The sequence below is a fragment of the Marmota flaviventris genome, chromosome 18 (genome assembly GCF_047511675.1).
Source record: "Marmota flaviventris isolate mMarFla1 chromosome 18, mMarFla1.hap1, whole genome shotgun sequence".
NCBI classification, from domain to species: domain Eukaryota; kingdom Metazoa; phylum Chordata; class Mammalia; order Rodentia; family Sciuridae; genus Marmota; species Marmota flaviventris.
Window position 1 is genome coordinate 57,883,602 of NC_092515.1, and position 11,886 is coordinate 57,895,487.

Genomic DNA, 11,886 nt, shown 5'->3' on the forward strand with positions numbered 1-11,886 from the left:
GAGCCTTTGGTGAGTGGACAACTCTCTCTGCTTTCTGATTGCCATGTCCTGAGCTGCTGTCCTCTGTCATGCCCTTCGCCACATGTTCTGCCTCCTCTTGGGCCCAGGGCAATGAAGTTGGCTGTCTGTGAACTGAGACCTCTGAAACCATGAACCTTGATGAACTTTTCCTCCTCTAATTGTTCTTGTCAGGTCTCTTGGTCACAGCAATAAAATAAGCTAAAACACCAGGCTGACAACAGGCCAGAACTTTATAAACACTGAGCATGAACTTTACAAACACCGATCATGAATTTCACTTATGTAATTAATGAGGGGAAAACTCCCCAAACCAACCAATGAGGGCCTCACTCTCCTCCGAGTGCTTGGTCTGAGAAAACTTAGACGCACCTCTGACTCTTTTGAAGGGTGTCACGGAAAGCATGTTTTGAAAGTTGGTGCTGCCTCTCAAAGACAATGGAATGCTCTCCTGGGCTTGCCTGTGAATCAGCACCCCGTCCTGTGGAGGTGCTGTTCACTCGAGCCTGTGACTGTGCAGAGGGCAGAGAAACCTGCCCCAGGGCGCCCTGAGCCTTAGACATGCTGTGGTGTTCACTGAAGTTTCTCAAGACTAAAGCAAGCACTTCCTTGTGATATAAGACTCAAGCAACATGATCCTGGAAACAATGATGACCACCACCTCACATCTATGCTGCAATTTATTAACAGTACTTTCACCACATGTTATTTTAGGCTCATAGCAAACCCTGTGAGGTGTGGGGGGTTGGTTTATAAAAGGGCAATGCGTGGTCTCATCTCCAAGTTCTAAATGGCTCAGATACTTGGTTAAGGCCATACAACATTCCCAGTGCAGGTCTTCTGACACTAAGTCCAAGGCTTCCTCCAAATCCTTTGGGCAGCATTCCCCAAAGGCTGTTCATCTGTTTGTATTCTTAACCACTCCCAGAGGAAGTCTAGTATAACTGTCCACAGTGATGGAAACTCCCGGGCTTTAGTACTGTCCCTCCTGGGGGCGAGAGCCTGGCACAGGGAGACTCTGTCCGCTTCCTACTCTGGTTCCTAGGCAACCATATAACTTGAACATCTTCCGTGGTAGTCCCCATGGGTGGACAGAGAAGGCTGACATTGTTCCTCCTTGAACATGGCCTTCAGAGAGCCAAAGTTCTCCCCAGTGAGAAAGCCATTGGTTGAATCATGCTACACTAAGCCATGCTACATTTTAGAATTAAAGATAGCATCATCAGCTTGATCATCTTCCTTAATCATCAGATTTTGAGCTGTTTGCTAAACTTCAGTCTATCCTGGGAGGCCAGAACTGTATAAACACTGAGCATATACTGCTGCAGGCTCTGAATGCACACCCACAGACATTCCAGAAAGTTCACTAACAATAGCCCTCTAGAGATGACATTCTGAGAAAGAAAACTCTCATAAGGAATGTTCAGTATCAACTCTATAAAAATAATGGCTTATGTGTGTGTTTTGTATCTTTGTTTAATTTAATCCTTAAAAGAATCCAGTGAGGCAGGATAGAAGTCTGCTAGTCTAAACACCCACATGACCACGTGGGCACAAAGGGGCAGTGCCCTGACTCGGCTGTGCTGGCTGCTGCCTCCCTGTAGCAGTGGCCATCCTAAGGGGAAGTCTGTTAAGATTCTGGCCTATTTTGGTATTTTTCACTTTTTTCAAGTCCGTGAGTGTTTTGCATTCCCACATCAGTCAGAATTTTAGTCTATTTCAGGTAACTGCAGAAAGTATGAAACAGAAGGAAGTGCATGTTTGGCCTTTGATGTACTCCAGTATAACATTCCCAGCCATGCCGCCTCTCTCTGCGGCTCCAGGCCTTGCACTGCACCCATCTAGGATGCAGGGACACCAGAAGCCACACTCCTAGCTCACCTCTGCCTCTTCTCTTCTCTCAGCAGCATCAGTGTGAGGAGGATGGAAATATTTAGTCCAAGACCCTGTTCTCAAATCATAATCTGAAGCGCCCAAACCTGGCCAAAGAGAACACTGTACATCCCAAAACCAGTTCCCGAACCCATCCCACCACATGTGAGCCGCTCTGTGTTTCCGGCTCTCCCTTCACGCTGACAGAGTCAGAGAGGGCAGCCAGGTGAGCATGGACATAACCAAGAGGAAGGCCAGCAGACCACCCCAAATAAGACACTTGGAGTCTCTGCTTCCAGGACTTTTGCCATGACCCCGGGCCTTAAACCACTCCACCACTTCCTGTAGGTCAAAGGGCTGGGGCTCATAACCCAGCTCTTGCCTGGCTTTCTCTAAGCTAAAGTAATGAGTGACACCAGTTTTATACACTTCAGTGCGGGTGAGGAAGGGCTGGAAGTTGTACAATCGACCCAAGATGAAGTGGATCAGCTCTGTCAGGAAAGCAAAGCAGTAGATGAGGGTCAATGGCAGGCGGGTAGAGGGGAAGGTGTAGCCCAGACCCTCAACCAGGGGTCGGAAGAACTCGAAGTTGTTCACAGGTTGGCCATCTGAGATGAAGTAGGACTGCCCAGAGGCAATGTGGCCCTTGTCAGCCTTCAGTGCCTCTGAGGCCAGAATGTGGGCCTGCACCAAGTTATCCACGTGGACGAACTCCACTAGGCTCCTGGGGTCCCCGTACACAAACCTGAAGAGGCCCCTCTCAATGTAACTCACTATCCTGGGAAGGTGCCTTTGCTCTCCAGGCCCATAAATGCCGGCTGGCCTCAAAGCACAGGTTCTTAGGACACCATCGACTCTTTCCAGGATGGAACCGTTTGCCTCCAGCACCTTCTTCTCTGCAATAGATTTGGTTCGAGAGTAGTGATCAGGGTGCAGGTGAAGAGGCAGGTATGGCAGAGACTCGTCCCCATTTCTGATGACTTGACCTCCGAAGACAACATTGAAGGTGCTGGTGTAAACGAATCTGGGCACCCCTCTCCTCTGGCAGGCACGGAGGAGGTTGTCGGTTCCACCCACGTTGACTTCTTCGATCAGGGTTTGGTTTAGCTGTTCGCGCCCTGACATACCGTAAGAAGCAACATGGAACACACACACCACATCCACGCCCTGGAAGGCTTTCTCCACCTCAGAGAGGTGGCGGATGTCTCCACATATGAACCTGATTCCTTCTGGAATGTCTTGAGCAGGCCTATGGATGTCAAACAGAATCACATGGACTCCCTTCTGGTTCAGAGCACAGCCGAGGCTGAAATGAGAAGAATTAAGAGTTAGATCAAGTCCTCCTTGTGCTGTATCAGTCAAGGTGGCCGATCCAAGTCTTCTTGACTCATCCTGAGTGCCTCACTTTCACACGTTCTTTGTTATTTCTTATTTATTTAAAATTTAAAAAGTGAGAATCCTCTCATCTACTCAAATTACAATGACACAGCTGTGAAAGAATAGCTATTTCTTAAATTGTTTTTGGTGATGTCATGCTCCTCCATTTACTGGCTTTATAAAGAATTTTTCCTGAAACGGGACATGCCTGTGGTTCTCAATTTCAACGTCCAGCAATAGGCAATTGGTTCATTTCTGGTTTAACACACGTGAATGGCCAAAAGTCTACACAGTGTTAATGTCAGAATCGAAAGCCACACTGTTTTCAACAAGTACCAGTAAGGTAATTCAACACACATATTTTGTACATGAACTGACCGAAAGCCAAAATAGCCACTCCCTCCTGTAATGAGGACAGTTTCCTCTGGAGATCTCCGGGAGTCCATATGTGGCAGTCAAAAGGTAACTGGACCTAAAAGAATAAGTATGAAAATTATTATGACCCAAATGCAAATACGGTTCACCCTAGAGTTAAAAGAACAAAAAGGGGCTGGGCCTGTACTCCGTGGTAGAGTGCCTGCCTAGTATGCTCAAGGCTCTGGGTTTGATCCTCAGCACTGAAACAAATAAACAAAACCAGAAAACCTAACAGGCAGTATAATCTAGTAGCGTGAGACTCTCAGATCTGGGTGCTAGTCATAGGTATGTGACAATAGCCACCCCCTCTCTCCACATTTTGGCTTCAAATTTCTTTACATAGAACATGGGACAGTAACATCTGCCCGCCTACCTGACAAGGCCAATATGAAGGAGAAAGAGGATAACACACTGGGGGTGCTTTGAGGTCCACAAAGCACTTTTCAAATGAAAGGCATGATGTTAATTCTTGGGAAAGGTTAGAGTCTTTTTGAAAAGAATTCATTCAAATTTGGAAGGAAGAAGCACTTCTCCCCCATGCACCAGAAAATCAAAAGATAGAACTCTAAAGAAAGCTTCCAGACATCTTTTGTTTAAAATGGCATACTGCTGCAAGGTTTGCTTAATACGGCTTTAGTCCTACATTTATTTAAAAAAATGAGGAAAAAACCTCCTTTATGTAGCAAAGTACATTCCCACTCAGAAATCCTGAAAGTGCTTCAGTGCTCAATGCCTTTGGGGTCCTGCTTTTCTTTCCCCCTCATCTATGTCCCCTGCAAAATCCTCTCAAGACTCTAAGACTCCCTTTTGGCAAAAACAAAAAAGGGGCTACCCAGCTCCTTCCACATAGGGAGGGAACAGAACCGGAGGCACATAGTCCTCAAAGGCTCTGGGAATAAACGCTGAACACACGTGCACACTCCAAAGTCAGAGGCATGGCAAGCAACCAAGGGCCCAATCCCTGCCCAGTCCCAGTGGGGGTGTCCATAACTGCAGCCACTGCACCTGTAAGTGTCCTTGAACAAGGAACTTAAATAAATTTCTCAAGCTGACCTGGAGTCATAACCACTAGAAGGCTCGCCCCAGAAGTCCATGACCTAACCCGGAAAACATGGACTTTGAATGAGGACATATCCAGTTGTGTGGCCTTGGACCAGTTAGTGAACTCTGAGCCTGCTGCTTTATCCAGATGTACAGCTGAGGATAAGCTTCCAGGGTTACGAGATCTGAATGAGGTGAGGACAAAATGCCCCCTCAAAACACCTGGCAAGTCTGACTCAGCATGAGTGTTCTACAGGGGCCATTTCTCAGATTTCCTTTTCTTCAAGCTCTAAATTTTGGGGATTTGACATCTATGACATTCCCATACACCATGATCAGATCTCTCAAATGCACAGAGTTATGAAGTTTCACAAGTTCTTCTGGAGACCTGTCAGAGTATCTCAGATTGCCCATGAGGCTAATCAGATCATTCATGCAGCATCAGTTGGTGTGACACTGAAGACAGGGTTCACTGAGTGGCAGTTTCAGTAGCTTGAGGGTATGCAGAAAAAGAGAGAAGAAATATTAGGGAAACTGAGCAAAATGGTGTGGAGGATGGTGTTTGGGCCACAAATTTCCACTCGCATTTGCCACAGTTGTAAGAAAGTTCATAGATTAACGCCCCAGCCCACCACTGGTATACCCAACAGTCCACTGCCTGCCTGTCTGCCTGCCCCAGCCCACCACTGGTATACCCAACAGTCCACTGCCCGCCTTTCTGCCTGCCCTAGCCCACCACTGTTATACCCAACAGTCCACTGCCTGCCTGTCTGCCTGCCTCAGCCCACCTCTGGTATGTTCAACAGTCCACTGCCCACCCGATTCCTTGCTGCTGCAGCCCTGGGCCTCACATGCCAGGGAACCCCTCTGCCTCTGAGCCATACTGTTTCCCATTTCTGAGTGCAGAATGCTCCAATTTGGATTCTGAGTACCAATAAAACCAAATGTAGTCAATTCTGCTATTAACAGAGTCACATGACTTCATTACACATGCTATTTACAAACACAGTAGGTGTCAATTACTGAGATTTCAATCCAGACTTCCGACTTTCACCTCCATGATCTGGGCCCAGCTGCCCTTCCTCCACCGAGGTACTCTGTGCTCCAACCCCATGGACTCTCTTTCCTCTCCTTAAGGATGCCAAGCTCAGTAGTGCTTCCTGTTCTCACCTTAGTGTGACACACAGCTCTTCCAGGTCCTTGCCTGGCTGCAGCTTTCTTGATACTAAGGTCTGCTCAAGTGTCACTTCCTCAAAGAGGCTCCTGGTCATGCCATCTAACAGAGGTCCCCCTTGCTGTAAATGCTGCTATTTCCTTCATGGCACGTTTCACTATAGAGAAATATACTGCTCTCCTTCCCATGGAATGTAAGTTCCATGAGAACAGAGGCCTGTCTTTTGCTGAGAGCCACGGCCGAGTCTGTATGGCCCCTGGCATTTTGCCAACAGTATTGATTGACAGGCGAGGCATTACTATCCGCCTCTGCCTCAACTTTTGAGTTCTCGCACTATTTTGGAGTTCTCGTGGGGATTTCCAGGGATTCCCCGAGAGTTCCCATTGGTTGGGGAAGTGCAGGAGGAGGGATTTTCCGGGAGAGATATTTCCGGCTGGGGGTTCCTGGACAAGCCTCGTGGCGTTCGGGAGGATTCCCCGGGAGCTGTGTGAAGTGTTTTCCTGCAGTTTAAAAAAATAAAGTTTGTTCCTGCTTCAGTGGCTCGTGATTTGTGCCCAGCCAGACTGCGGCAGTCTTTTCCACTGGGATGTCCCTCCCAGAGCCTAGAAGATGCTCAACAAATATTTTCTGAATTTATGGATGATTCTGAACACCATAAATTACATCCAGTTGAGTAAAACTATACAAATTATGAGCACAAATTACGCAAGGCCCTGCAGTGTCCAACAGTCATTGTTAAGTATATCATTTAATGTTGCCGTTTTCATTTAACCTCCTAAAAAGTACAGTTATGAAATGAAAAAGACACAAGGCTCAATAAAATAGGGGTCCTGAAATTAATGGAGAGAGGCTTTTGTAAACATCTGAAAGACAAGGTGTTAGGGTTAGGATGAGCCACAGGGAAGGCTGTGTTGGGCAACCAGTAGATGGGTACAAACTGAAGCCAGCACCTAGCTGTACTCCAGGGTGGAAGAACAGCCTTGGGTCAACCCTAGAGACAGCTCTGCGTCCCCTTTTGGGGATCTGAACCCTATTCTGTAGGTTGAGGGCAGGGAACAGTAGGATCACCTTGGTCCTCCACTGAGGAATGAGCCTTTCCTTCAGGAGGGAGAGGCTGGAAACAGGCTGGTGAAGACCTAACTTGGAGTGTTCACAGTGAGGACTAACCTTGGGTGAAAGGTGACAGGTGGCAAGGCATTGAATGACACTGTGACAGGCAGAGGCTGGGAGAAGCCAGAGGAAGGTGACAGGGTTAAATGGAACATAGGGTTTTGGGAAAGCTGTATCTGGCTAACAGGATGTCAAATAAGTTACAGATATTATTAATGTCTCTACACGAATTCCACCATAAGGGATCCAGAAATGGATAAGGCTTCTAAGAATCCAGTTTTTAAAATTCCAACAAAAATACTTCTAATCACTTGTTGTTTTTAAAATTACTCATTCCAGCCCAGCTACAGACCACAGGTCAGTCATGGCTTATGTGTATGTTAAGCAAGTCAAGAATGTGCAATTACAGATTATTAATGGTTCAGAAATTTGCCAGGTCTATTGATGCTTCTCCTCATTACCTTCCAACTAGTTCCAGAATGATCTGAAGCAAGAACTTGCATAACTGACCTGATTAGGAGGGTCAGAAGAGAAAGGTGAGACAAGTGCAGGAATTTAGCAAGACAGACAGCAGGAAAAGCAGCTTATCCTCTAGATCAGTGACACTTTCTCGGGTTACCAGCCCTCATGGAACCATAGGGAGCCACCTCCTCCTTCCTGGTTCTCACATCCACAAGCAAAAACAATCTCAGCAAACATGTTTTTCAGATCCCCTAAAGTCTCATGAATGACAAGCCAGAGGGGAGAAAAAGAGTGTCCATAGTTTTTATTCAGCCAGTTTTATTAATTAGTTTTCATCTGATTCTTTCTAGGGCCATGCACTCAGACCTGCCTTTTAATGGCAACTGCTTGAAGGCTCTTCCAAAATGTGGCTTTGTTCAGTAATTGCTTTCCTGTTGGGGTGGGGGAGGGTCACTTTTGACCTCAGCTGTCATTTTAGCAGAAACAGGTTAAAGTTAAGCACATGATCAAGAAAAAGGAATCTTAATTACAAACAAGGAAAAAATGAAATTTAAAATTTGCCTGCCTGACCTTTTGATAATGCCAAGGCAAAGTGAGGGTAATAAAGTTGACATCTCACAGGGAAGTTAGGAGAAGAAACTAATAAAAGATGACCGTGAGTACTTTAGATTTACAAAGACCTAATTAAATGCTAAGGATCAGTAGTAAGAACCTTGGATTATGTGCACGGTTCTTCGGTCCTGATGCATCTCTGTGCATTCAGAGCACAATGCTTGGTGGAACAGCGCTTGCCTAGCACATGTGGGGCACTGGGATTGATCCTCAGTACCACATAATAAATGAATAAAATAAATGTATTGTGTTCATCTACGACTAAAAAAAAAAAATTAAAAAAAAAAAGCACAATGCTCTCACTCCTAGCTCAGAGCCATGTAGAAACCAAGGCACCATTAGCCCTTCAGCAGTAGGATGGATCAGAGGGAAGTTGACCAGTTCATAAAAACAAAAAGTATTATACTCACTGTAACGAAGATAAAAACACCTCCAGGTGGTGTGACCCTGTGATTAGGTGTCTTAAATTTTTGCACAGACCTGTGTTCATGTGTGTTGAGACCTGGAAAACATGTTGAAGCTACAGGGTTTATGAGATGGAGCTGTTCAGACTCCATGCAGGAGGTGAAATTCATCTATTTGTGTTTAATGTGCAATTACAGATTATTAATGCTTCAGAAATTTGCCAGATCTATTGATGCTTCTCTTCATTACCTTCCAACTAGTTCCAGAATGATCTGAAGCAAGAACTTATATAACTGACCTGATTAGGAGGGTCAGAAGAGAAAGGTGAGGAAAGTGCAGGAATTTAGCAAGACGGACAGCAGGAAAACCTTGGATTATGTTCTTCGGTCCTGGTGCATCTCTGTGCATTCAGGAACACAATGCTTGGGGCATTGCCACCAAAGCAACGAAGACACAGTAGATTAAGGATAGAAACCAGATACAGATGAAAGGGAATGGGAAGTATAACACCTAAAAGGCCAAACATATTTGGGAGGCAATTTAACTGACAGCACAGCATTAAGAGAAAAATTGGTGTACTCATGACATGTGGTATTTGTGCACACCACTCTGAATGTAAGTGAGGGTGGCCGGGCAGCTCTCTTTAATTCATTGTCATCACCTTATACCTATATCAAATCTTCTTGTACAGCTAGCTATGTGAACCTCTTTACTCAGATAACTGTTGCACAAAAGGTTCTTGCCATTCTTCACAAAGCTGATGAGAAAAGGAGGTACATAATTTTATAACCGATGTTTCCCAAACTTCCATTCAAGCTCCATGTGAGCACAGAAGCACTTTTGCAGGGGTATCTGTGGGGACAGGGAATATATGGCAGACTGTAGACCCAGTAATGTAAATGGGATGAACCAGCAGGCTTTCCACATGTCCCCATCTGCCACATCTGCAAGGGAGAGCAAGTACAGAGAAGTCCTCCCCCAAGGTCAGTGTGTCCGCCACTTTAACACATCTAAGTAGTATAGCCTGCCATTCACTTAGGCACTTACTGTGCTAGGCCTGTGCTACACTCTTGTCCACAAATGATTTCACTTGATGCCCAAGATGAGTACTAATTTGTGGATCCCATTTTACAGATGAGAAATTGGAGGCTCAGAGATACAGAGTGACCTCAAGTCCCACCCTAGTAAATGGTAGAACAGGGCTCCACATACCATTGGAACCCAGGTGCATCTGACTGCCTGGTTCATGTCACAACCAAAGCAACAGCTGGGGCTGGGCAGAGCCCTGACCTGAAGCTTTGGGGACAGAGTCCCTGCTGACCTGAGTCCATATGTGTTTTCACAGTGAGGGCATTCTACAACACCTCAGGAGCCCTGCAATTCCTGGAGGGGAAAGAAAGAGCTTCCCATCTCCTCCCATGAGGCAGAGACTAGTGATGCAGGGTTGAGATTCCTAGGTTGGAAATCAGGAAATCTTGGCTCTTCCACCAGCTCCCGGTGTGACCCCGGGCAACTCATTATACCTCTTTGATTAAAAACAACAGCAACCATGGCTACATTTTTAATTCATGGTGGGCTAGGTGCTTTAGAGGGCCACAATTTATGCTTGAGGGCAATCTGGAGATAGTTCTAGTATTAGCACCAGCTTTTCAGAGACAAACTTCGTTCAGAGATAACCTTCAGCTCATCGGTGGAGGATCTTGCCCACAAATCACACAGGTCCTAAGAGGTGAGGATCCAGGGCTTGCAGCAGGGTCTGGCCGAGGAGCAAGGCCTCACATTAGGGTTGGGAGGAGGCCCTGCTCACCTGGGGCATCATCTGACCTCTATAAGGCCTGCCCTACCTGCCCGGTACTATGACTCGCCTGCTAGGTTTTACTTGACTCCAACACTTTTTTTTTTTTTTTTTTTTACAGTAAGTAACTCAGGTTAAACGGGAACCTCACACTGCCTCCTTAGATGGGGACTCCGATCATCTGGCAGAGAGAAGGCAAGGCTTCCCCCAAAGTGCGATGAAACGGGAGGACGGGGCAGAGTCGGGCTAGGCAAGGTAGGGAGCCCTGGGCGTGGTCGCCGCGGAGGCCCAGGCGACACTGTGAAGCCGAGCCAGCCGCTTCTGGAATCAGAACCAGAGGAGGGCCGCGCCCCTCGCCCCGGGGGCTCTGCCCACCCGGCCCAGGCCGGATCCCCGAGGGCCGCCCTCCCGACCCTGGCCCACTCACGGCGGCGGGGGACAGCTACGCGGCGAGAACTGCGCGAGGATGGACGGTCCGCGCCTCCCGCTCCGCCCGCAGCCCACGCCGGGCGCCGGAGCCGTCGGACCGGCCTCCAGAAGCCACTTCCGGGCCTCTCTAGGAAGCCTGGAGGTGTCGGCCTCTCTATGATGCGCAGGTGTCTTGTCCACCTTCACCTAGGCTGGGGCGCAGGTTCAGGCCATGATCTCCACGACCTTCCCAGCCCGTACGTTCCCGTGTCGCAAGAGTCCTTTGAGGGTCACCTCTACTCCTTTTCCCACCTGCAATTTCTGTCTTTTGACTTCCCTCTGTCTTTGTGTATCCCCAGTGCTGAGTACAGGGCTGATAGAAGGCGCTCAGCTCAGTAGTATTGCTCTGGGGAGGTGGATGGGCAGTGGATGGCTGGTTGATGGCTGGATGGATAGATGGGTGGAGGATGGATGAGTGAGGGATGAGCTCCACTGATGACTGAATAGTTACTTTCCATGTGTCCTTTAAAGTCTGTTATCTCAGTGTCCACATCTCTGTGTGTTCTTACATTTTCCCATGTCCCTGGTTTCCCTGTTTTTCCAGCTCCACTTGTTCTGGTCATTGAACAGGCGATGATGCCAAGACTTTGTTGCTGAAGGGACCCAGGACTTAAAAGCCACGAGGAAAGGAAGGCGGACATTCTCACGCAAAGTTCTCCCCCATCAGGAGTGGGGAACTATGGAAAGCGGCTCAGTGGACGCTCCTCCTGCCCTCCCCACACATGGACCCCTGGCTGGGAGGATATCATTTTGGTGGGTTCAGAGGTTGGAGGTGTTGACTCCCTGGGCTGCTTTTGCACTGTTCCCACATTTAGACACAAAGAGGCTCATATGAATTATGCCATTTATTGCTCAGTTTTCACTAAGAACACAAATGAAGTCACAAGGGCAAAGAAGCCCTGGGAAATCAAAATTAATGAGGGCCAGGTGAAGAAAATGGAGAGAGACATTGACCCTTCTGATAAGACCTTGACTTTCCTGCCTGTCTGGTCCTCAGCTTGATCCAGTTGTAAGTTTTGAGCGACTGAGTTAAGATGGTTCCCGGGTGGTTTGAAGGGATGGCTTTGCTGTGGCTTATATAGAAAGATTAGAAGAGAAGAGGAAGGTTATTAGGGGGTGGGAAACCAGCTAGATG

The 11,886-nt window shown here is 47.3% G+C and overlaps 1 protein-coding gene across 1 annotated transcript; it reads right to left on the reverse strand.

The window, feature by feature from the left end:
* Positions 1-233: 233 nt before the first annotated feature.
* On the reverse strand, positions 234-10,790 carry Sdr42e1 (short chain dehydrogenase/reductase family 42E, member 1). Its single transcript, XM_027933153.2, has 3 exons — positions 10,711-10,790; positions 3,646-3,739; positions 234-3,196 (listed from the first exon to the last, which is right to left on the reverse strand). Exons 2-3 carry the CDS (start codon positions 3,711-3,713, stop codon positions 2,086-2,088), a joined length of 1,179 nt encoding a protein of 392 aa, XP_027788954.2. The 5' UTR covers positions 3,714-3,739; positions 10,711-10,790; the 3' UTR covers positions 234-2,085.
* Positions 10,791-11,886: the final 1,096 nt, after the last annotated feature.